This window comes from Podarcis muralis, chromosome 14 (assembly GCF_964188315.1).
Source record: "Podarcis muralis chromosome 14, rPodMur119.hap1.1, whole genome shotgun sequence".
Taxonomy (NCBI): domain Eukaryota; kingdom Metazoa; phylum Chordata; class Lepidosauria; order Squamata; family Lacertidae; genus Podarcis; species Podarcis muralis.
The window spans coordinates 26569773-26594829 of record NC_135668.1 but is presented as its reverse complement, the minus strand read 5'-3'; the positions used below and the strand labels follow the sequence as shown (position 1 = coordinate 26594829).

At 42.7% G+C, this 25057-nt stretch overlaps 1 protein-coding gene across 1 annotated transcript in view; it reads left to right on the top strand.

Moving 5' to 3' along the window:
- The first annotated feature begins 16466 nt into the window (after positions 1-16466).
- Positions 16467-25057, top strand: part of SV2B (synaptic vesicle glycoprotein 2B) — a 36359-nt gene continuing 27768 nt past the window's right edge. The window contains exon 1 of the mRNA XM_077919028.1: positions 16467-17345. Within this exon, the coding sequence (XP_077775154.1) occupies positions 16853-17345 (493 nt within the window). The 5' untranslated portion in view covers positions 16467-16852. The remainder of the gene's footprint in view (positions 17346-25057) is intronic.

Sequence of the window (25057 nt, the reverse complement as noted above, 5' to 3'; positions counted from 1 at the left end):
GACCCATATGGGGAGTTACCTCACAACGGCCTCTGTAGTTTTTAACCACAATTTAAAATACAACAGAAAAATGCAACATTTGTCCCCTCCGGATGTTGCCAGACTACAACTCCCATCGGCCCCAGCCAGCATAGCCAATGGCCAGGGAGTTGTAGTTCGGCCGCATATAGAGGGACGAAGGTTAAACAGGCTTTCAGGGTAAAGTCTCGTCAAATGAAATTGCAGGCGGAATTCGAGATGGAAGCAGCGGAAGGAAAATGATAAAATAATTGTAACAGATTAACTTTTTTGTAATAGATGAAAGATTTAATGCAGTAGGGAAGAGTAAAAACACTCTGGAGGTGACGGTGGGAAGTCAATTTATGAAACAATGTAATTATCTGGTTTAAAGGTTATTGTGAAAATGTTTCTGGTGAACCGGAGCAGTGCATGGAAACACCGTTTACCTTCCCGCTAGAGCGGTACCTATTTATCTGCTTGCACTTGATGTGCTTTTGAACTGCTAGGTTGGCAGGAGCAGGGACCGAGCAACGGGAGCTCACCCCGTCATGGGGATTCAAACTGCTGACCTTTGGATTGGCAAGCCCTAGGCTCTGTGGTTTAGGCCACTGTGCCACCCGCGTCCTGTATGTGTATTGTGTGTGTGTGTGTGCGCGCGCGCGTATATGGTAAAGTCGCATGGCATCTAACTCTAGGGTAATAGTGGTGGGTTGTTTGGTGATAGTAATGCCCCTTATTGTAGATGGGGGGAACTATCCTCTTGGAACAAAGGAAGGGAGCTGACTTTCTCTCCTTGCTAAAGGCTACTATCTGACCTTAAACCACTTAGTGACAGGTGTCAGGGAGTCCGACCCCCCCCCCCACCTACAATAGGCTGCCAGGAACAGATCAACAAAGAAGCTCTTACCAAGTTCTTTTATTCAATATTCACAGAGAGAGGCTTAAAAATGCAGCCTCTTGGAGTAATGGTGTTGCTCTGAGTAATCTCCACCCCCCTTCCACCCTCCTCAATTGTCAACAGCACCACCCAGATTATGGTGGCCGCTTAGGGCCATTTGTTTCCGAGCCCTTTGCTCTCCTACTTTTAATGCTCGCTGGGTTCTGGGAGAAGGGTGTGGTGGCCTGCAATGCTTTCTAGTGATAATGTGTCAGCCAGCTGCTCAGGCTCTGCTCCCCCCCCCTTCCTCTCCCATTATTTCTCAACTCTGAGCCATGACCTTCCTCAAACCACTGTTTTAAATATATACTGTCTTCCTCTTCTCTGGAAGGTTCAGGAGGGGGAGGCAGTCTCCACCATTCCTCCCCTGACATTTAGCACCTCTTTCCCAGTGCTCCCAAACCACTGTGCCCATGCTGGGTTTTTTTTATATAAAAAAACACAAATTATGTTCTGTACCCTACCCTGGACTCTGTATTGATGAAAGGCAGCTTATACTGCATTTTAAATAAATTCATAAAGTTGTGTGATGTAATTGTTTCTGGACTGTACCAGTTCAGATTGTTGGGTGTGAGATGGATAAAGCTGTACTGGAGATTTCCCCAGAGTGAAAAAGACAAAGTGACTTCCTGCGCATATAAATCTAGCACGTCAGGAAGAAGGTTTTCAGGCTAGCCTTCTCTCTCTGGCATGTTATTTTTGTATGTTTGCACAGGGAAAGAAATGCTTCCCCTTCTGAAAGGCCGTATTTCCAGGGGAAAGCATTTTTTGTCTTCCCATTGCCCACTGTGGATTAACTCACTCCTCTCCATATGGCATTGAATTATGGCCTTTAAATACTGGATCAAGAGAAAGGAAGCGCAATCTCGACACAACCTATTCTCCAAGGAGTCATAGAGGAGGTCACTCGGGGATTCGCTTTCTGCCTCTTAATACCATTTGTGCTTAGAGTCTAAAATAGGAACCATCTGATCTCGCACTTCAAGGAGAGAACTGGCCTCCTTTGCTTTCAGCTGTGTTTCATGTAGAATATTACAGGGCAGGTACATTTCTAGATACCTTCAGCTTCTTTGAAAGAGGTGACCCTTCTGAATAAACCAAAAGCTACTCTGTGTGTTGGGTGGAAGGGATGGGAAGGTGCCTCTCTCCCAAGATTGTTCTTGTAAAAATAATTCTAATTTTATTTATAATTCCATGACATCACAATATGATTCAATACATAGTTATACGAAAGCACTTTAACATGAAGCCCTTCTTTGTGTGCCTCTTCCTCGAGAGGTCGGGAGGGTGGCAACATGAGAAGGGGCCTTCTCTACAGTGGCTCCCCATCTGTGGAATGATCTCTGCAGGGAAGTTCGCCTGGTGCCTTCATTATGCACCTATAGGCACCAGGCAAAAACTTCCCTTTTAAACCAGGCCTTTGGTTGATCTGATTTCCATCCTATGCCCTTTTAAAATGTGTTTTTTTGTGGAGGGGGGCTATTGGTTTGTTTTTGTTTTTATTATGTATTTTGTGGTTTTATATCTTGATTTTATTCTGTGAACCACCCTGAGGCCCCCAGGTATAGGGCGGTATATAAATTAAATAAATAGCAATAATAATAATAATAATGACCATAACACTATAGTGCACAACAATTCACTACATGTTAAAAGAGAGCATTCACAGGCACACTAAATGCAACCGCTTGGAAACAACATTCAGCAGGGGCAGCCCATTCTGTTTTGCCGCCTGAGGCAAAATGGGAATTGCCTCCCCATCCACCACCATGACTGCCACTGTTGCAGCACTCCAGCTCTCACTGAACTGAACTGGGCAGGAGCCGGGGTGTTCTTCAAAGCATTGCCACTCAGCTTCTCCCCTGGGAGGGAGTGGGGAGCCAAGCGGCAACACAGCGTACGGGAAGACCCCAGCTCTTGCCAAACTTGGCAGGAGATGGCGTGCTCCTCGAAGTATTGCCACTCGGCTTCTGTGTTGGGGTGGGCTGGGGTGGGGAAGATGAACAGCAATGCCACACATTGGAACACCTCCCTCATGGTGGTGGAAGTGATGGGAAGGGCAGAGTGCAGCCTCTTGCTCTATTGCCATCTGAGACCAGTGTTTGACTCCACCTGATGGGCAGGTTGTCTCTGACCATCAGGAACTCCTTAGCCAGGGAGGTGTTTGTTGGTTGTTTCAGGGGTGGGGGTGGCTAGCTACTGATGCCATCAGCTTTAGGTATACAGTGGTACCTTGGGTTAAGAACTTAATTCGTTCTGGAGGTCCGTTCTTAACCTGAAACCGTTCTTAACCACTTTAGCTAATGGGGCCTCCCGCCGCTGCCGTGCGATTTCTGTTCTCACCCTGAAGCAAAGTTCTTAACCCGAGGTACTATTTCTGGGTTAGTGGAGTCTGTAACCTGATGCATCTGTAACCTGAAGTATCTGTAACCTGAAGTGTCTGTAACCTGAGGTACTATTGTACTTTGGGATGTGTATTGGCCTGTTGTTGGTAAACCTTATGCATGCTTAATTTTCCCTGATGCATTTGAAACAAATTGTTAATTGCTGAACTGTTAGTACTGACACGATATTTTAATCATTACTGTGTAATATAGTTCCCAGGCTAGTCTATTTAGTCTTTTTAAACTGCTTTGAGTGCAAAGGTAGCTGTGGAAAAGACAGCATATGACTAGACACACTCTGACTATGGAGAGAAATGGGAAAGGGGGGAGGAAGAGAGGGGGTGAGGAGGGAAGTGCTTTGTCATGGAGAAAGGTAACCCTCAGCCTCTTCTCTTTGCCAAATGCCTAAGACACAGGACCGTCTTACCCATAGGCACTAGGGGTGCGGGGCACCCGGGCGCCGGGCTCTCAGGGGCACCAGGCTGAGAGTCTGGGGCCCGAGAGTTGAGTCCGGGGAAGAGCCCACCCATCGGTCAGAGCGCCACAGTGGGCTCTTCTGCTGCAGGCGGCTCTGTGTTGCGAGTTCGGGGGCAACCGAGCCAGTGAGATGCTGAGGCAGCCAGCTGGTTCTGCCTTCCTACCCGCCCGCCTGGGACTGGGCAACTGGGGGGGTGGGTGCCGGGCTCCAGTGCCGCATATGCTTAAGGCAGCCCTGCCAAGATATCATGTCAGCATCGAGATGAGCGTGAGACGGACAACTGTCTGTCTGTAACTGGACAAGCAGGGGCTGGGTGGGCTGGTGGGCTAGAAGGATAAGCTGTGCCATGCTTAGAAAGAATGGGGTCCAAGCGGTTTAGCATTTAGCATTTCCCCCTTGCCCTGCTCCTTTCTGAGGGAAAACCTGCTCTTTAGCTCTAAATCAGAGCAAATGTCAATCCAGAGAAAATGAAGGAGTGGTTTTCTGTGGGGGAAAGCAGTGGGACAAGAGGAAGTGTGGATAAGCCCAGGGAAGAAAGACAGCAGGAGTCAGGCAAATGCATGGGTTTACTCCAGCGGAAGAATAAACCACCTGATTGGCGAGCCGAGCCAACTTTCTCTCTCTCCATGACATCATACTGCAGGGAACCCCCTCACTGCGGATTCTCAGGCACGGACTCTCGTCTGACAATCCATAAGAGCAGAGATGGAATGAGGCAGGCAGAAAGGCATGGAATTAAGGGGCTCAGATCCTTGTGTTGCTGAGAGACTGTCAGAGTGGGAAGACAGATTTTTCACTCTCCTGCAAAATGGTTGTGTTGTATTCTCTGGGCACTTGTTTAAGCCTGTCGATGACTGACAGTCTCTCTCAACCTGGTGCCCTCCAGATGTTTTGGACTAGAACTCCCATCAGCCCCAGCCAGCATGGCTGCGCTAAATTCTGTGACTAAATTTTACCTAATATGTTTTAGCTATAATGTGTAGATTTGTGGCTCATCAGCGTCTATGGCTGGAATCTTGCTTTTGACAAAATTGCTGATACTCTTTCCCTGTTTTTAGATTGTCAGAGTAGTGGGAATATGTGAACGGACTATAATTCAGTTCCAAGGCTACATTCCTCAGAACCAGCCTTGCAAACAGGTCCAGAAGTCTGTCGGTCACAAAAATTTCGAATAGCCCTCTCCACCTGCTAGCAAATGCTGAAATGCAAATGATTCAGGAGGAGGTGAGATGGTTTTTGGCAGTTCTCCTTCCCCACTCCAGCCCGTACTAGCACCACCTGAAATGAGCTCCAGAAAGTTGAGGCCTCTGGAGAACGAGGTGGGGGGTGGTGTGGGCAGCTGCAGGTGGAACTAACAAAAAACCACCAGCCTTCACTAAAAGCCCTGCTGTGAGTGCAAGAATACCAGCTGGATCCTACCCATTGGACATAATGAAAAATTAAACAGCACAATGGAAAAAGAAAAATTCAATAAAACCAAAGAGCAAGACTGCTGTAGGGGGTGGGGGGAAGAAACCATACAATGCATGAAGGCCCAAGATAGATTTATCCATTATTTTGTGACTTAACGCTGCAATCGTATATGCACTTTATCTAGTAGTAAGCTGCGGGCAGATTTACTGTGTTTTGCAGTACAGTAAGCCTGCAACTTCCACACATTTAACTTGTGCAAATTCAGCATCATACATATGACAATTTTGACAGAAAAAATTAAAAGGGGATGGGGTTCTGGGGAAAATGACTTTGGCAATCCCACCTGCAATTTAATCCAATGTGTTTTGACTATACACAATTTGGCTTTAGGCACAATCCCTGGAATGAAACCCCTGCATAAGCCATGAGCTTAATATGTTCTACACATAATTCTATGAATTGGACTCAACTCTCAGAAATTTTGGGAAATGGATGAAATGGGAACCATTGGGGCGTGTGTGTGTGTGTGTGTGTGTGTGTGTGTGTACATGGGAAAGGGAGAGATATGTTTGTGTGAACTATTTGCTGAATGGGGTTGTGACTTTGCCCCTGACATTTTTTCTCCTGCAAGCCAGAGCTTTCAAATAACAACTGCACAATTTCCCCAGCATTCTGGCTTTGAAATAAGGCTACAGATTTTTCTTCCAGTAAGACCAATGGGATCTGTTTGCATCGCCTGTTGCAGGAACATTCTGCTAACTTTTTGTTGGCCATAATGCTGTTAGTCAATCTTTTCAAGTATTCACACTTCTAAAATGTCAGACTTAAAAATACCACAATTCCTTAAAAATCAGACAAAAACCTCTGCTACTCTTTTCTAATCACAAACAACCAACCTCCTCCTCTACCATCCAACCAGCTCTTACTTTTCTGCAAAAAGCTGTTCTTAAAAATAAAATAAAAATTAAAGTGATGTGGAATATGAACTTCTTGAAATAATCATTGGGGGAGGGATAGGAAAGTAATTACATTCTAAGAATCCGCTTTATACTCAAAGAACCCCCTTACTCACATGGCTCAGGATTCCTGAAGTATTAGACATACATGCAATTGAAGGACACCTGTCACTATATTAAATTGAATTATGACATCGTTCATTGGATTACACTGTTTTGGAGAGGAAATGTAAGGTATCTATGGAGGTGCCTTTAGTACAGATTGGTTTAAGAGACTCAAATCTAACAGTGGGTTCCTATTTGGGAATATGAATTCAAAATAATAATAAAAATAGGTAAAGGACCCCTGGATGGTTAAGTCCAGTCAAAGGCAACTATGGGGTTGTGACACTCATCTCGCTTTCAGGCCGAGGGAGCTGGTGTGTGTCCACAGACAGCTTTCTGGGTCATGTGGCCGGCATGACTAAATTGCTTCTGGCACAACGGAATGGCGTGATGGAAGCCAGAACGCATGGAAATACTGTTTACTTTCCCGTCACAGAAGTACCTATTTATCTACTTGCACTGGCGTGCTTTCGAACTGCTAGGTTACAGGAGCTGGGACAGAGCAATGGGAGCTCATCCCATCATGGGGATTCGAACCGCTGACCTTCTGATCGGCAAGCCCAAGAGGCTCAGTGGTTTAGGCCACAGAGCCACCCACCGCCCTATAAGAAGGGCCGTGCTGGCTCAGCTCAAAGGCCCAGTGTCATACAGTGGGCATCTAGATGCCTTTGGGAAGCTCATCAGCAGCGCTTGAGTGCAGCAGTAGTCTCTCTCACTGTGAGTCCCAGAAACTGACATTCAGAGGCATCCTGCTTTTGACAGTGGAGGTGGAGCATAGCCTCATCCTCCGTGAGTTTGCCTAATTCTCTTCTAAAGCCATCTCAGCATTCAGCTTCATTTGAAAGCCCTGGGTTCTATGGGAGATGCAATGCTCAGTTAAGATTAAAACTGAACATTATGGGGCAGTATCCCTGGAGTATTAGGGTTTTATTTTTACTTGAAATCTATGGGAAGGGGCTTGCTTCTATTCCCACCTTCCACCTCTTCAACTCTTTGAATAAAATGTATATATCCAGGTTTGTGACCTCTCTTTCCCGCCGATTCATTGTTGTTCTACAATACTTTGATGCCTGAAACACATTAAGAGCTATTAAAGGGGAACTGGCTATTATAGCACATTCATTGAACAAATATAGGTGAGCCTCATCCTGCACAACAGCACTGATCATGTGATCAGCAGTATAACAACATAATTAACAACAGCAGGTATGCAGCTTAATGGAGAACATGGGTGATCATCATTACTTTTTGCTTACTTGTGATTCATGAGTCATGCTCGTATATGTTGATTTCCTAAAATGCCATACCCTTCACTAAATGAACTTGGTATTCTTTTTATTTGTTGTCAACCTTTCAGGGCCTGTAGGTGCATATTTGAATCAGAGAGACTGTGTCAAGGGCATCACACTCGGAAACCAATCATAGCCCACAAACATAGCTATGCTATTGGCTATAATAGATTCTTTCAGGTCTTCTTTTTTTTGGGGGGGGGGTTGCTGTGGAAGAGAGATCCCTGTGGTCTCAAGGGAAGGCATCTGTAGGCACCTCATTGAAAGCCTCTGGCCTTGGAGAACTTTTAATTTTTGAGGGTAGAGGCAAATATTTTAGACCATTTTTGTCCCCTGTGGATACTCCCACTGCATTCGTGAAAGTGAGGGATGACCTTCAGTCAGTAGAAAGCTGTTTCTAGATAGGCTGTTTATATGTACAAAAATGTTGCTGTTAACTTGCACTATCTAGTACTAATATTCTGTCAACTCCCCCTCCAACCCCACAAAGACTGATAAGTAAAACGACTGTAAATTTCACGGGGAACAACCAGTAGCTGGCAATGACCTATAATGTCAGCACTAAAGTATCATGATACATGTTCAATATATAGGCAATGTTGCATAACCTCCACACATGTATTGTGTGAATGTATCAGAATGAATGCTCAGTAAATAACTCCTGGAATCTACAAGAATATTTGTGGGTGCAGTCCCATAAACTTGGGGGAAGGGTTGCCCTTTGAATGTGTTTTAAAACCCAAACTTGCATTACATGTTTTCAGTACCATTTAGTATGGATGTGCAATAATTATGAGGGCTCCCCCTCCCCCAGAAAGTGCTTTCTTTCTCTGTAACCCCACCCCCTTGCACGATGGTAGCGATGGAGGTAGGAGACCAAGAGGAAAATTTCAGCACCTAGGATAGTATACGATAGGCAAGTGGCTTGCTTGTAGCTTTAAAAGTTTTTGTCAAGACAAATTACTCCTCCTCAGCTGTGATCACTTGTCCTTCAAGAAAACAGATTACTGTACTGCTACAATAGCATAAAATACCTCATTATATTTGTCATACTCCCCCGTCTCCCCCACACACATACAAGAAAAATGATCAACAAACATGGGTTCTTCTAGCTACAGACTGGCATTTCAGGCAAAATAATCTCTTCAGTGATATTTTTGGTAGCAAAATGGCTCCTTTAAATAATTCATGGACTCGGTTTGCTAATATATTCCAGCAGGATTTGAGCTCTGCCTCTCTCCACTCCCTTGCTTGCCTACCTTGCCAAAGATGCATCTTCGTTGACCTTCTGCCAACCTGTAATTTGAACCAAGGGAGTATGTGACTCTAGCTGTGGGAGAGCTAATACAGCGTCTTAAAAAGCAACTTGGTGATACTATAGTGATAAATAGAGCAATGGCCTACCTTGTTTTTCCATTCCTCTAGGCACACAAGTATGAGTACACTGTCCATGGTGCTGAAATTTGCCTCTTGGAATCAGCCTGTGTCATCACAATGACCTTCAAATGCCTTTCGGCTCCTCCAAACTGTATCACGCAGCTACTAACATAGGATCTTATAGCACAGATAGCTCACTTAATAAACCCTATGGAGAGTTCTTATAACTGGCAATATCACATCCATCAGATACATTACTTGCCGCCTTCTACTGTTATTTAAGTACTGCTGGAGTAATCTGAGGTTTATTTTCATTTTCGCTCTTCAGCCTGACAGCAGCCACAGAAAACCCTCTTAGCCAATATTCAAAGCATCAACTTGCAAGTGCAAAATCTATCCCCTATGACTGGGTTTTAGCAACCTACTCAGGAAGTTGCTGCCCCTAAATATTACCCCATATAACATAGCTGTCTCCAATACAGGCTGTGAAGGGTTCTCTGCTATTGGGTCAATAATCCAAGAGTCACTGTCTGATTGCACCCAGCAGTCAAGCTCTGTGCGGCTATTTCTGGGAATGATGATCAATAGATGCAATTTAGTCACCATTGAAATAAATAAATAAATAAATAAATAAATAAATAAATAAATAAATAATAGATAAGATAAGATAAGATAAGATAAGATAAATCCAAGATAGAAAAGAGAACAAGAAACAAACAAAATAACTATAAAGGGAGTTTTATTTTGAGGGAGGGGAGGAAGGTCAGGAGAGAGAGAAACATTAGTCACCCAACTTGCTGACACTATTTTTGCTACAACTTTCAATAGGGAGTGATTTGTAGGTCTTCATGGGACGCGGGAGTAATGTGAGCATCTAAAGTAATTCCTGTTGGTAATGCATTATGCAGGGTGGTATAGGGGCCATGCAAAGTTTAAATGGATTGATCACATGAGATCAATCTCCCTTTTAAAAAAAAGATACACATGAATATTGGAGGAAAGGCATCTGTTTGCAGCTTGCCTTTCTCTCGCAATGCTGGGGGAAAAGTGGAAAGACAGAACTGGAATAATAATAAAGTGCCGGTCATGAGCTTGCATACTGAGTGACTTCTGAATATGAAACTTTCATGGACTAGAGCAGTCTTCCCCATCCAAGAGGTTTTTTGGACTCCATCTTCCATCAGCCACAACCAGCATGGCCAATGGTGAGGGATGATGGGAGTTGTAGTCCAAAAGCATTTGAAGGTCACTGGGATGGGGAAGGCTGAGTAGAGACACATGCAGGGTCATCTCCTATTTGTGCATCTCTCTCTCTCACACACAACTTTTTGGCGTCAAATTGTGGCATTTCTGTTTTCTCAGGTATTTTAATTTGCCTTAGCCTCATATTCTTGCTCATGTTATGGTTTTATTGTATATTTTAGTAATTCATGACTTATATAATTCATGATTTATAATTCACCTTCCCTAGGGTTGCCATATTTTAAAAAGTAAAATCCCCAAATATAGTGATTTTAAGCTTTTTGAGCTGTTTCCACTGCTTTTCTCATACATCTGGGTTTCCCCTGACATTTTGCCAATTCGCCAAATTCCCCCCGGCGCCATTTTTACACCCGAAAACCAGGACATGTCATTCATTCATTCATTTATTGGATTTATATGCCGCCCTATACCCAAAGGTCTCAGGAATTTTCCTGACATATGGCAAGGGCAACATATAAATATTTTTAAATGTACAAACAAAATGCATGAGGGGGTCAAAGAAAAGGGAAGAAAATCTTAACAGGGGAGTCAGATGCAAAAAATAATGTTCCCGGATTAAAGCATGCAAACTAAGGCTACATCTGCAATATACATTTAAAGCAGTACAATGCCACTTTAACAGTCATGGTTTCTCCCAAAGAATCCTGGGAAGCGTAGTTTGGTAAAGGTGCTGAGAGCTGTTAGGAGATCTTCATTCCCCCTACAGAGCTACAATCCACAGAGTGGTTTAACAACCAATCACTCTTGTGAAATTAGGATTGTTCTGTCCCAAGTTGCTACCAAAATACTTTTAGATGATTCCTGTTGCATGACCAAGGTTTCCTAGGCTTAATTTAAAGATCTCAGAACTCTGCTAGTAGCAGGCACCTTTCTCTCTACTCTGAATGTTAACAAGGGCTACAGTGCCTCATTTTTAGGAAGAGAAGCATGTATTTAACAGAAAAACAACCTAGCATTTTTGGGAGCAGTGATATGAATCCAAAGTGGCAGGAAGCAGGTATCAGCTGCTCATGCTCTGAAAAACACAACCTTTTCCATGGTTCTTTATTTTTCTTTTTTTAATTGATGTTTTGAAGAAACCTATTGCTTCACCTTTAAAAACCCAAACAATCCATTTTTAAAAAAACCACAGGAAATCCACTGAAACGACAAAGGTTGAATTTAAAGGCTAGAAGGAATGTCGCTTTGCTGACTGCTTTTAAGCCACGCTGTCTTTTTCTTATTTAAAAAAATGTTATTGCTTGAAGCTATTTTATTTTCTGCTATCAAATCCACCCACAGCCCATGTCAAGTTCCAGGAGTTGATGTTAGGGACAGAAAACAAGTCACAAGGGGTTTGAGCAGGGCAGGAAACTCTGCAAAGCCCAAGTCAAAATATGCCGCTGTTTGTTTTTCTTTCATTTCATCCAAATGAAATAAACTACCCCAGGGCACTGCAGAAGTATCCCCAAAAACTATTGGTTTTTCAAGGAATTGAAGGAAGCAATCACAGCTCATCAGCTAACGTTGTTTTTTGCACATTAAGAGCCGAAAGCTCAAGAGAAGGGAAGAGCTAGATTCCTCACCCGCCCCAGTTATAAATCGATTGCATATTTTCTCCTCTCTCATCATCTTTCTTCCAGCTATCCTACGCAAAGCAGGACTTGCAGGGTGTTAATCAGTTTTGGTACAATTTGCTTTCCACTATTCACGGGCCTGATTGAAATTCATTATTTCCAGGGCCGGTGGGGCACTGGTAATGAAATGGGAGTTGTACTTATCTGCTGTGTGTGTACAGAAGATCAAAAAACAAAACACCATAAACAACAACAACAAATGATTCTGTCTTAGAAAGCAATTTAATTACACCGAACATGCTTCTGCTCCAAGCTACTGGCATGGTTGAGTCAGGGCCTGGATCTGCTGAGTGCCAACACTGTCATCTTTTCCCTCTGTTTGCACATATTCTGTGCAAAGTTTCTCTCTGTGTGTAGAGCTGGATGGGTCCCAAGGGTCATCTAGTCCAACCCCTGCAATGCAGGAACCACAGCTAAGCTACATCTCCGTAATGTTGTGATGGTATGCTATCTAGTGTGTAGCTTGTACTGGGGCTGAAGAACAGAGAGACAGGCCTCTCTGTCAGGTCCCCTGGACTCCCCTTAGGCCATGTCTGAGAGGCAGTGTGTTGTAGTAGTTAGAGTGTCAGACCAGGCCCTGGGAGACCAGGGTTCAAATCCCCCCTTGGTTGTGCAGCTCAAGAAGTGACTTTGGACCAGTCACTGCCTCTCAGCCTAAGCTACTTCACAGAGTTGTTGTGAGGATAAAATGGGGAGGGGAGAACCATGTACACAGCATTGAGCTCCTTGGAAGAAAATGTGGAATATAAATGCAAGAGATAAATAATAAATAAAATCATATGTTGCCTCCTTAAGCCCTTACTGGGCCTGCTTTGTCCCCCTTCCTTCCTTCCTTCCTTCCTTCCTTCCTTCCTTCCTTCCTTCCTTCCTTCCTTCCTCCATCTGCCACTCCAGGGATGCCAGATCTATGGGGCCTTCTCATAGGGGGTCTTCAACATAGAGAAGATGTCTTCTCAATGTTCAGGGAGTGGAAGAGGCCAAGCACAGAGCTGTTGGGATACTGCCAGGGAGGCAAAGGCCATCGTGCCCCCATGTCGCCTCCGGACGATCCATCGATCTCCCGTAGATACAGTATCAGTCAATTAGCGACACGAGCCTCAGAAATAGCTTGCCACATTCCAGAGCTCGTGCACACTCTATCAGCAGAGTTCGCACAGCGAAAGATGCACCCAGGAGAGCATTATTTACAACTTTATTCAGCGTTGGTCAGAACAAAGAAAAAAAACATGACTGCCTGCTTCGATGTCCAGGCGCAGAGAGAGGACACAAAAGCTATATACAAAAACAGAAACATCCTGTGAACAGGAAATATGCAGGCTGCGACACAACAACCTGCTCCCTTCTTAAGGTGGAACGGAAATATCCTAATACTCATAGGGGGCCTTCAACATAGAGAAGATGTCTTCTCAATGTTCAGGGATTGGAAGAGGCCAAGCACAGAGCTGAGCCTGGCACATGCTGGGCTCTGGGCTCAGCCTCCTCCTGATGATGTGATGTGTGCATGTCATGTGTTATGCACATGACATCACACATGAGCAACGCACGCCAGGCCCCCTCAATCTTGAGCTCAAGTTGGAGCCTCTGCCCCACTCTCTAGGTATAAATCTGGTTTTTGCGTGGATGGAAATATAACCTACTATACCAAGGGAGTTCCATCCAGTGCCACACCAATTTTACTTCTCACCCACCTTTTGCCTCTCCTCCCTGCCCACTACTGGCATGCAGCCCAGGGGACATTACCCACAAGGAAATGCAGCCCTCAAACTGAGAAAGCCTCCAATGCAAAGACCTACATGTCTGAGCTGGTCTGCCCTGGAACTGTGGGTGGCTGCACCAGAATCTAGATTTAGGAGGTGTTTCCTCAGCTCCAGAGCCATAGGAGCACAGGAAGCTGCTTCCTGCTGAGTCAGAACTTTAGTCCATCTGGCTCAGTTCTGTTCACACTGACTTCTGGTGGCTCTCCAGGATTTCAGGCAGGGAGTCTTTCCCATTAAAAAAGGACTTCACCTTGTTTCTCTGCTCTTGCTGAAACTAGGGGAGGAATAGCTTTCATGGAGCCTTCACAGTTATTTTGTTCTGTACTCAAAACCCCAAAATTGTCTTTATACTGTTAGCCATTCTTAAGCATTTCTTCTTCTTCTTCTTCTTCTTCTTCTTCTTCTTCTTCTTCTTCTTCTTCTTCTTCTTCTTCTTCTTCTTCTTTTTTTGTTTATAACCTCCACAATAAAGCACTGCATTCATTCCTTGTGTGCCTTCTTGGAGTAAGCTCAGCTCTGAATCTGGCACCTGCCCGCCTGGTCATACACTACTGAGTAATTTGTGCTCTTGGGGCTCAGAAGACAGTGAATGGACTGCTTGGCTCTTGTCTTTGTGAATCCCAGGAACATCCAGAAACAACCTGAGCTTCCCCTCACTCAGGACTTGGGGACTAGAGGGTGGCAGCCTTACTACTGAGCAGATTTGGCTTTCCCTGATCTGCTTCACATGCTAGCAGCTTGGGATAAGCAAATGAAATTCTGTACATGCTGGCAGCAGGGAGATGAAAAAGTAGACCCAAACTTCTTTATGTGCAATTGTGGTTTTGATTCAAAGTTTTAATCCGGGGATAGACGGCACAGATTTTGCATGTATGTGTAGTATTTTAGACACCTAGAGCATAATTTGTGCATGCCAGCAGAGCAGCGATGGGGATGGGGTGCTGACTTCATGTTGTAGGGACCCCATGGATTAGGCATGGATCACCTAAAACACCCTTTTGTTCCTTCTTCTATATTCCATCCCCCAACCTTGCTCACAACTTGTTTTTAAAGACTGCAGAACGTCCGGCTGGTGGTAGGACTTGGACTTCTCCCAGTGTTCTGGGGACAACTGTGCTGTACTGAGATGCTGTGCTTGTGGTACTGAGGGAAACATGTAAGCAATTGACAAGCTGTCTCAATCATTTATTTTTGCCTTCTTGAAGATGCTGCAGAGTCTGTGGAAAACATTTCATCTTATATGTGAGCTGCTCCACAAAGTCTTGCTGAAACTCTCCTTCCTTCCTTGACTGTTTCTTCAAAGCTACTGCCTTTGAATTTCCTTGTTGGCAGAACTGGACTTATTTTGCACATGATTTCTGTTCCTTTTGCTCATAGAAGGAAGCTAAGGAGTTATGAAGGGCAATGGAACTTGACCACCCCACTCTGCCACCAAGAAACCTCTGAAAATCACCTTTGGTCCTTCCTCTCCCTTCAGATATTTCATCATTCATTGCAGAAACACTTGAATGCCTATTTTCCTGGTCTTATGAGGAGTAGAAAGTTGGGGGTTTCTTTTAAAACAGAAGCAGTGGTACCAAATATATTGAAGTAGTACAGAATCATAGAAGTCCTTCTTTGTGTGCCCCTCCATCAGAGGTCTGGAGGGTGGCAACACAGGCCTTTTCTGCCGTGCCTCCCCATTTAGGGAATGCTCTCCACAAGGAAGCTCACCTGGTGCCTTTATTACACATCTTTAGGCACCTGTCCAAAAAAAAAAAAATCTCTTCTCCTTTTTTTTTTAAAATAATTTTTTATTGATTTTCCAAACACAAAAAAAAACCCCAGAACAAACAATACACAAAACAAAAACATATAAACATATATAGCTTCATACTCTTATTTTCATACCCTTACTTCCCGGACTTCCCCATACCTCCCCTTTTCTGCATCCTTGTTTTACATTTCTTCAGCAACTCCTACAAATTAATTAGTTATTTCAATCTCTTTCATTATACCTTTTATCTTTAGCTTATTGATTACAGCCGCAATCTCTATTTCTTAATTCCTTAACATCTTAACATTCCTCAATTTTACAACAATTTTTAAGATATATTTTAAATTTCTTCCAGTCTTCTTCCACTGTCTCTTTCCCTTGGTCACGGAAAAAAATCTCTTCTCCTAGGCCTTTGGCTAATTAAACAATCTATGGTCTTTCAAACTGTGGGTGGGTGGGTATTGTTTCATTTGTTATCATGTTATGCATTTTGTGTTTTTATACTGTAAACTGTAATCTTGACATATTGTGTGTGTGTTTTTATGCTGTACATATTGTGTGTGTGTGTTTTTATGCTGTACATATTGTGTGTGTGTGTTTTTATGCTGTAAATAAATAAATAAGTCACACAGCTAGTTTACCAAGATAACTAGGAATGAATATATCGGTCCACTTACAATTCATGTCACTTTTGTAGTTGTATTCTGTTGTGTTTCATCATCAATCTGGAAATGTTTTTTTTAAAAAAACAACAACAACACCTGCATGAAAAATTGTGTTGTGCTCATATGCATTTCCTACCACAACATATGTACACTTTCCTAAAATGCACATTTTTGGGGTATTCATCTTAGCCCCAAAATATGCATTTTATACGCATTTGATATGCTAGTTGAGCTGAGATCTGAAAAGTGCAAATCAGGTGGTTCTCTTAAAAAAAATATGAACCAGATGAATTCCTTTACTGTCTCTACCAATAAGATAAATGCACCTTTATGTCTGTGTGCCATAATATTGTGTTCCTTTATGTGCCTCTGCAATTAAAAACAAGCTTGCCATCAGATGCAGCCTGCCTTTTGCTGAGACCTTTCCTTGCATTTTCAAGTCATTGTTGTTTTCTTTTTCTTCCCCAGGGCTTGACCTTCCATGGCAGAATGAATCAGCAAAGTCAACAACATCCCAAACCCCACCAGTACCTGGTCATACCAAATTGCTGATCCCTTCCATATCTCTTGATAGCTGAGAGAAGTAAAACAGATGATAAGGCAGCGCTGAGATTTTTAAAAGTACTATACAATGGTTCTCTGGGAGGATACTGTTCCTAATTAACAACAACGCCAGCAGAGAGCTTTCTCAGAATCGTGGCATTTTTATTGCACATCAAGACAGTCTCCAAAGGAGAAGCTATGCTTGTGTAGCTAACAGCACAAACTGGATAACTTAAAAAAGAAATAGCATATAGTACGTTAGAGTATAAAAACCACACACTGTGCTAAATATATCTAGACATATAGACTCAAAATGGATGATGGCCAAAGAAACAAAGTGAATCAAGTTTCTGATGATTACCGGTACCAAGATGGCGGCTATGGAGGTTATGCTCCCAATGATGGATATTATCAAAGTGGGGAGGAGCCAGCTCAAGAGGAAGATGCTCAAAGTGATGCTACCGAAGGGCATGATGAAGATGATGAAGTCTATGAAGGAGAGTACCAGGGCATCCCTCACCCAGATGACCTCAAGAAGCAGAAGAAGAAGAAAGCCCCAGAGGTGGCTGATGAGTTCAGAGACCATGCCGACCTCATGGCGGAGAAGATGGAGGATGAGGAGCAGCTGGCCCACCAGTACGAAAACATCATTGAGGAATGCGGTCATGGACGCTTCCAATGGATGCTGTTTACTGTCCTCGGCTTGGCACTGATGGCAGATGGGGTGGAGGTCTTTGTGGTTGGCTTCGTTCTACCCAGTGCTGAGAAGGATATGTGCTTGTCACGCTCCAACAAAGGAATGCTAGGTAAGTCCCTCTTCTCTTCAGCCATATGCCATGAGGCTAGCTGTAGGATAATTTGAAACTGCTTGGAATAGCATCCTCTATTTGATTCTTAATGTCCTCCAGCTCCCAATAGGGTGCAGACCCACTAGGAGTCAAAGCTGAATGAACATTCTCTTGGTGGTTTCCTCAAAAATTTCTCCTTCCAGATAAAATTTTGGGGGGTGGGGGGAGAGGGCAGATCTTTCTCTCTTGTAACAGGCCAACTTTGACAGGGGGTGGGATGCCCTCATGCCAATCATATGGTACCATAATGACACCTGCCAAAGTTCAGAAGACATTGCTATAACACAACCTCTTTGGAAGATGCATGGGGGCGCATCTCAAAGAACCTCACTGTTACCAGCAATCAGCTGGTGGTCAATTAAAGGGAGCCCTTTGAAGTCTTTGCAGAGAAAGGAATTTACATTCAAAGTGCTGGAGGAAGTGCTTTGAACATAAACCTCCTCCTTAGGAAGGGGGGAAATGCTTTTTATCAAAATGGGGTGTTTCTTCTCACCAATGGAACCCAACAAGCCCTTTGTGCAGCACTTGTATACATATATCGGGTTTAGGTGTGGCTTGGCTGAAATGGCCTCGCAGGCCAATTGAGGATGCTGGTCAGACCAACTTAAGCCCGTGGGTCAAAGGTTACCCACCCCTGCTTTAATTAACCTTCCTTCCTTCCTTCCTTTCCATGAAACATCCTGAAGTGATTATCTATGGAAAAAACGTAAGTTGTTGTAAGGTTGATTGTTGATAAGGTATTAGAAAAGTTTCAGGCAGGTTGGGCTGGTTCATTAAACCAAATTCTACATAAGATTATGAACAGAACTCTGTTTGGGAAATCTGGTGTGACACATATGACAGGAATCAACAGGTATTCAGCTCGATCCCAGCTGCTAACCAAGTAAAACAGAAGAGCGGCCAGGCTAACTGGCCCTTGGGAAATATTCCCAGGACACCATCCCTCTCTTCAGGCCAGGCTCTGTACACTCCTTGAGTGTTTTTGCCAGGGTGGAATGTATCCTTGAGCTCTGAGAATGCTTGCTAGTTGCTTGGAAGAAGGATAGAGAGAGGTATGTGAGCGTGTGTGGAAACTTTATTAGTTCAAGCCTTGTACATAGCAAGAAGACATTCAGCCAAACACACATAGGAAAATCTCCCTCAGAACTACATAGCCAATGGAGTGTGTGCTATCTCAGTGTGAAGATCTTACCATTCTTTCTGATTGCTAAGCAACACTTTCACCCATCCTCCTCTTGGCTAGCTGACTTTAACAGTAACAGAATTAACCCTTAACTCACATGCCTAATGATCCCTGCTGCTGCGCTTCCAGCAATCCGCACAATGTATATGCTAGATTGTCCATCATGCCAACAAGAGATACACAAACACACCAGGGAGTTGACTAAACAAGAAAGCAGATGGCCTGATATTATAAATAGATTTTCCCCACTCCTTCTCACTCTCTCCTGGGGGTGGGGGTGGGGGAAGAGAAACTGCATATCTCACAGTGAACCTTTTGCATTTTTTCATGGCGCACAGGTCCAAACTGCAGATATTTTTCTCCATGGCAAAATATTAAATATTTAGTAATGTGTGAAAATATGTTTGCCCCATCTTCCCTCTTCCAATTTCCAAACATGGCAGGTTCAATGAGTGCAAATAATGTTTGTAGTTTGAAGATGCTGTTCCACAAATTAAACAGCATTTTAAAAAATATTTTTTTAAAAAAGAAAAGAAGAGCCTTGTTTGATCAGATGAAACGGGGGACCATCTGGCCCAGTTCTCTGTCTCCACGAGGATTCGGCCATGATGGCTATGATCCATACCCTCAAAGTGCCCCTATTTTCTAGGGTCAATCCCAGTATTACCAAAGCCACCAGGGCTTCTGATCTGATCCCAGAATGTCCCTATTTCCCCCACCAGTGCCATCGCCACCAGGGAGGTGGATGAGCCAGTGCTTGTCCTAAGCGGAAGGGGTGGCAGTGGTGACTGTGAATGAGCTCCCCTGTTGCCTCTTTATGGCCGCTGTTGTCAGCTTCCTCTCTTGGGCAGCTCACAGTGGCTGCTGGAGAACAGGCAAGGTAGAGGAGAGGCTGCCACAGCCAAGGCCCAACCCTGCAAAATGCATATATATAGTTTCTGCAGCCCTGAGTGCTCACTGGAAGGACAGATCGTGAAGCTGAGGCTCCAGTACTTTGGCCACCTCATGAGAAGAGAAGGCTCCCTGGAAAAGACCCTGATGTTGGGAAAGATGGAGGGCACAAGGAGAAGGGGACGACAGAGGACGAGATGGTTGGACAGTGTTCTCGAAGCTACCAGCATGAGTTTGACCAAACTGCGGGAGGCAGTGGAAGACAGGAGTGCCTGGTGTGCTCTGGTCCATGGGGTCACGAAGAGTCGGACACAACTAAACGACTAAACAACAACAAAAGCTTCTGCACTTTGATTTCCCACCCCCAAAGTCAAAGAGTCTTCAGTATTGCCCTACCGTGGATTTTGGATTCCCTTGCCCGTTGTAGCAAGAGATAGTCAAATCTGTCCATTTTAGTTTCTCTCCGTTACTCAATCTCCATACCTTAAGATCAGTTTGCACCCTTTCTCCATTATTGTGTTTGAATGACTGTTGCATCTCAGTGCTAGACGTGCATGGCTTCTTATTCCTTACCTCTTTTTAACACCCGGGAGTTCATTTGGTATAATACTCTCCACTGGCCCCCTTTCAAGCCATATTTTTGATTAGGAGGCAGGACTGGTTCCGTTCCAGCTGGAGAGGAGTCAGCCTTCTGGCTTTGTCCTCATGTTAATGCATGAGAAGGGCCTCTCTTTGCCCAGACCTTTAAGGAGGGGGACATGAGAAGAAAGACAAAGTGAGTAACTTAAGATGGGCTGTGAGTGTGGGGAGAGAAGAGGGAAAGAGGGAAAGAGCTGACTTCAATGGATCTTTGTTAGAATAAGGAACAATGGAATGTTAGAAAAGGCTTTCTGTAAAAAAAGAAGCAAGCATAATTAAAGGGATCCGTTTATTTTTAGACAACATCTTAATCAATCCTTTACTGATGGAGATGATTTACCATCACAATGTAATTGCTACCATTAAAAGTAACAATAGATATACATAGATAGATGATAGATGATAGATAGATGATAGATAGATGATAGATGATAGATGGATAGATAGATAGATAGATAGATAGATAGATAGATAGAGGTGTTTTTGTTTTTTGTTTGTGTGTGTGTTTGTGTGTATCCAACTAAGTCATAGAATAGACCCATTGAAATAAGTGGACTTGGGTCCATAAATTTCAGTAGGTCAACTATGAGTATAATTTTGTTGGATATCCCTCTATATCTTTCTATCTTACCACATCTGCACTATACAGCTGAAGCAGCATCATGCCACTTTAAACAGCCATGGCTTCCCCCAAAACAGTTCCTGTAGCAATTTGTAAATGAAAATTGGTCCGCATTTTGGTGCATTTCCCCCCTGGTAAATACATTTCTGTATTCAGTTTTGAGTCATTCACACATATATTTTTTGGCAAGCAGTTTCCCCAAATATAACACTTTCAAAAGTTACTTTCACTATTTTTTCCCCCCAATGCATGCCTTCCCCCAATATATTTTTGTAAAAGTTGCAAGGTTGGAGAAGTGTAGTGTAAAATTCAGAGAAGTGTGAATTTTGAAAGGTGGACCATATGGTGACTGTTTCATTTCTTATATTGTTTTGGAAAGTGTGAATTAGGTCAGTTTGCCTTTAAATTCAAAGTGAATTGAACCCCCCCCCCCAAATTGCACCTTGAACCACAAACATATGATTTCAGGTTGCACTACTTCATTTTCTTCTTTTACCTAGGTTGCAGCAGGACTTTTAGTTCGCGTCCAGCTCTGTTTATTCAAACAAAGAAATGCTAGTGAACCCAAGGCCTTTCCATTTTTAGGCTCTCCCTTTCAGAGTCTCATAAATCAGTCGGATATTTCCGCACCTGGCAGGGGCGATTCAGCCCAGCTTGCTTGTCCCTGCTGGGATTATTTGTGTTCCAATCTGCCAGATGTCACTGTCTCCTTCGGCCCAATGCTAAGAGAACAGTCTGCCCAGCATTGTTTTATGTGTGGCCCTGGCAGGATTGCACTGATCAGGCTGTGAGTATGAAAAAGAATCTCCATCCAAGGCTGAACTGAGGCAGTGGAAAAAATGAAGAGAGAGAGAGAGAGAGAGAGAGAGGTGGTGGTGGAGGAGGAGGAGAAGAGCTTTGTAGAGAAGACTAGAAACCATTGTTAGGTCAGCTGATTAGGGCACAGACTTCAGATTTGTCAGACCTACTTTATAGTTTTTACCAGAACTCCAAAGTTGGGTACAAAAAACAGAGAGTTAGAATGAAAGAGCGCTGTGTCCCTGAACACATTCTGTTTTTTTGTTTTTTGTTTACATCAGAACTGAACTGAACTTATGGCCTTTTCCTGCACAAGTCCACTCCTGGAGTTTTCTTTGTTTCAGTATTCTGTGGAAAGTTGTTTCGTTGCTATTGTTAAATAATAAGGAATAAGAAACCGTCTCTGGTCTATTGCAAACCAGCAGAGTGTTCTACCAGAAGTTGGTGCCACTTTCTGTGTTCTGCCTGAGAAACAGAGTGTTGTGGCACCTTAAAGACGAACAGATTTCATTATGGCATAAGCTTTTGTGGACTAGGTCAGATGCATCTGAATCAGAGGCACAAAGCATTATCCTGAGCTGGCAGGTTCATGCATTGTGTGTGTGGAGTGAAAGTAGTGAAATCAGAGGGAAACACACAGGGTAAAGACAGTAATACTTACATTAAAGTTCAGATGTATGCATTCTTTGGGTGTCTCCTCCATGAGAGGTCCAGAGCATGACAAAAGAGAATAGGCCTTTTCAGCAGTGGCTCCCCATTTGTGAAATGCTCTCCCCAGGGAGGCTTGTCTGTCACCTTCATTATCTTTAGGTACCAGGTGGAAACATTTCTCTTCAACCAGGACTTGGGCTGATTAAAATTCTATGCCCTTTTAAATGTGTTTGTGGGGTGGTATGGGTTTGTTGTGTTTTTGTTTTTTATTATGTATTTTGTGTTTTTATTTTCTATTTTTATACTGTGAACCTCTCTGAGATCTTTGAATGAAGGGAGGTATACAGATTTTTAAAAACCAAAATGATTCCCCAAAGAATTCTTTTGGGAATTATAGGGACAGAACTACCTAAACTGTATAGAAACTTATTCATGTATGCTACTACAGCGGCAAGAATGTAACTTGCCCCCAAATGGAAAAAAAGTAGAATACAAAAACTTATGGAAGATGCAGAAATGGCAAAACTTACCAGAAAAATAAGAAATCAAGATAACAAACTTTTTATAAAAGAACGGAAATGCTTTATTGAATATTTACAGATAAATTGTAAACAGATAAGAACATTGGCAGGATTATTGTAATAACCTGCAGTTTCATAAGAGTATATATTTAAAGTAGATGAATAAGTGAACAAACTAAGTTAATCTGGATATGCAGAAGATATTAAAAATACATTTAAGGAACTGCAGAAAGAGGGGGGAAGGAAGTCAAGTTTTGAAATATTAAAATGACTGTAAAATTGTTGAAATGTATAAATCTGAAAATTATAATTTATTTTTTTTAAAAAACCCCAAATGAAATAAAAACAACGAAATGCATGAGCAGAGCAGTGCTGAGATAGTGAGGAGGTCCCGGGTGGTGCAGAGATGGCCTCTTCCAGGGCAGGCAGAAAGTGAGGGAGTGCCCAGACCTGTGGAAGTATGAGGATTGAATTGGTTGCAGGCAGTGTGCAGTCAGGAGTCCCATTTAAGCAGAGAACTTTCAGAACCTTGGACAGCTCCAAGGGGTCCTTCTAAGGCAGATACAAGAGATGTTATCTCTGCAGGGCTGTACAGCCAACTGAAGCCTTCTGTAGACCCACCAGGGAAGTACGCAGTACTTTATCTAAGTAGACTTCCCCTGAAGTTTGTTGGAAGAGCAAAAAGCCAGGAAGGGTGGCTCCTGAGACCAGTGTACTCACTGGTTTTGTTTTTAAGTCTGTAGTTTTACCTCTTAAAAAATAAAATCATTCCAAATTGATTTCTTAAAAAATAATAATTAAAGACTACTCAAAACAGCAATGAACAGTCAATGGCACTGTGGCAGACATCTATCATCTCTATCTATCTATCCATCATCTATCTCTATCTATCATCTATCTATCTATCTATCATCTATCTATCTATCTATCTATCATCTATCAATCTATCATCTATCTATCTATCATCTATCTATCATCTATCATCTATCTATCTATCTATCTATCTATCTATCTATCTATCATCTATCTATCATCTATCTATCTATCTATCTATCTATCATCTATCTATCTATCTATCATCTATCTATCTTCTATCATCTATCATCTATCTATCATCTATCTATCTATCTATCTATCTATCTATCTATCTATCTATCTATCATCTATCTATCTATCTATCATCTATCTATCTATCTATCTATCTATCTATCATCTATCTATCTATCTATCTATCTATCATCTATCTATCTATATCTATCTATCATCTATCATCTATCTATCTATCTATCATCTATCATCTATCTATCTATCATCTATCTATCTATCTATCTATCTATCTATCTATCTATCATCTATCTATCTATCATCTATCTATCTATCTATCATCTATCTATCTCTATCTATCTATCATCTATCTAATCTATCTATATCTATCATCTATCTATTATCTGTCTGTCTATCTATCTATCTATCTATCATCTATCTATCTATCTATCTATCTATCTATCTATCTATCTATCTCTATCTAATCTATATCTATCTATATCTATCTATCATCTATCTTCTATCATCTATCATCTATCTATCTATCATCTATCTATCTATCTATCATCTATCTATCTATCATCTATCTATCATCTATCTATCATCTATCTATCATCTATCATCTATCTATCTATCTATCTATCTATCTATCTATCTATCTATATCTATCTATCATCTATCTATCTTCTATCATCTATCATCTCCTATCATCTCCCTCCCTCATAACACTAGATCTCATGGACATCCAAGGAAACTGAATGTTCGGAGATTCAGGACAGATAAAAGGACGTATTTATTCACACAACACATAGTTAAATACTGGAATTCACTCCCACAGAAGGCAGCAATGGCCACTGGCTTGGATGGCTTTAAAAGAGGATTGGACAAATTGATGGAGGTTAAGGCCACTATGCTCTGCCTCCATTGTTAGACACAATAATAATCCTGAATACTAGTTGCTGGAAGCCGCAGGAGGGGTACTTGTGCTTGGATCCTGCTTGTGGGTTTCCCATTAGGGCATCTAGTTGGCCACTGTGAGAACAGGATACTGGATTAGAGGGGCCATTGGCTTGTTCCAACAGGTTCTTCTTATGGTCTTATGAGATGAGTTGCAGGATAAAGAAAGGACATTCACAAACACCATATGGCCACCTCAAATGTAAGACAAATACCATGAAACATCAAACCCAACCATTGAGAATTTCACCATTTTTTTCTCTTCACCTTTGATAATGTTTGATTGCCATTTCCTGTTCCATTAATTGATGGAGAATGGTTCGGGAGGGAGGGATGGAGGAGGGATTTTCAGCATAGCAGTGCT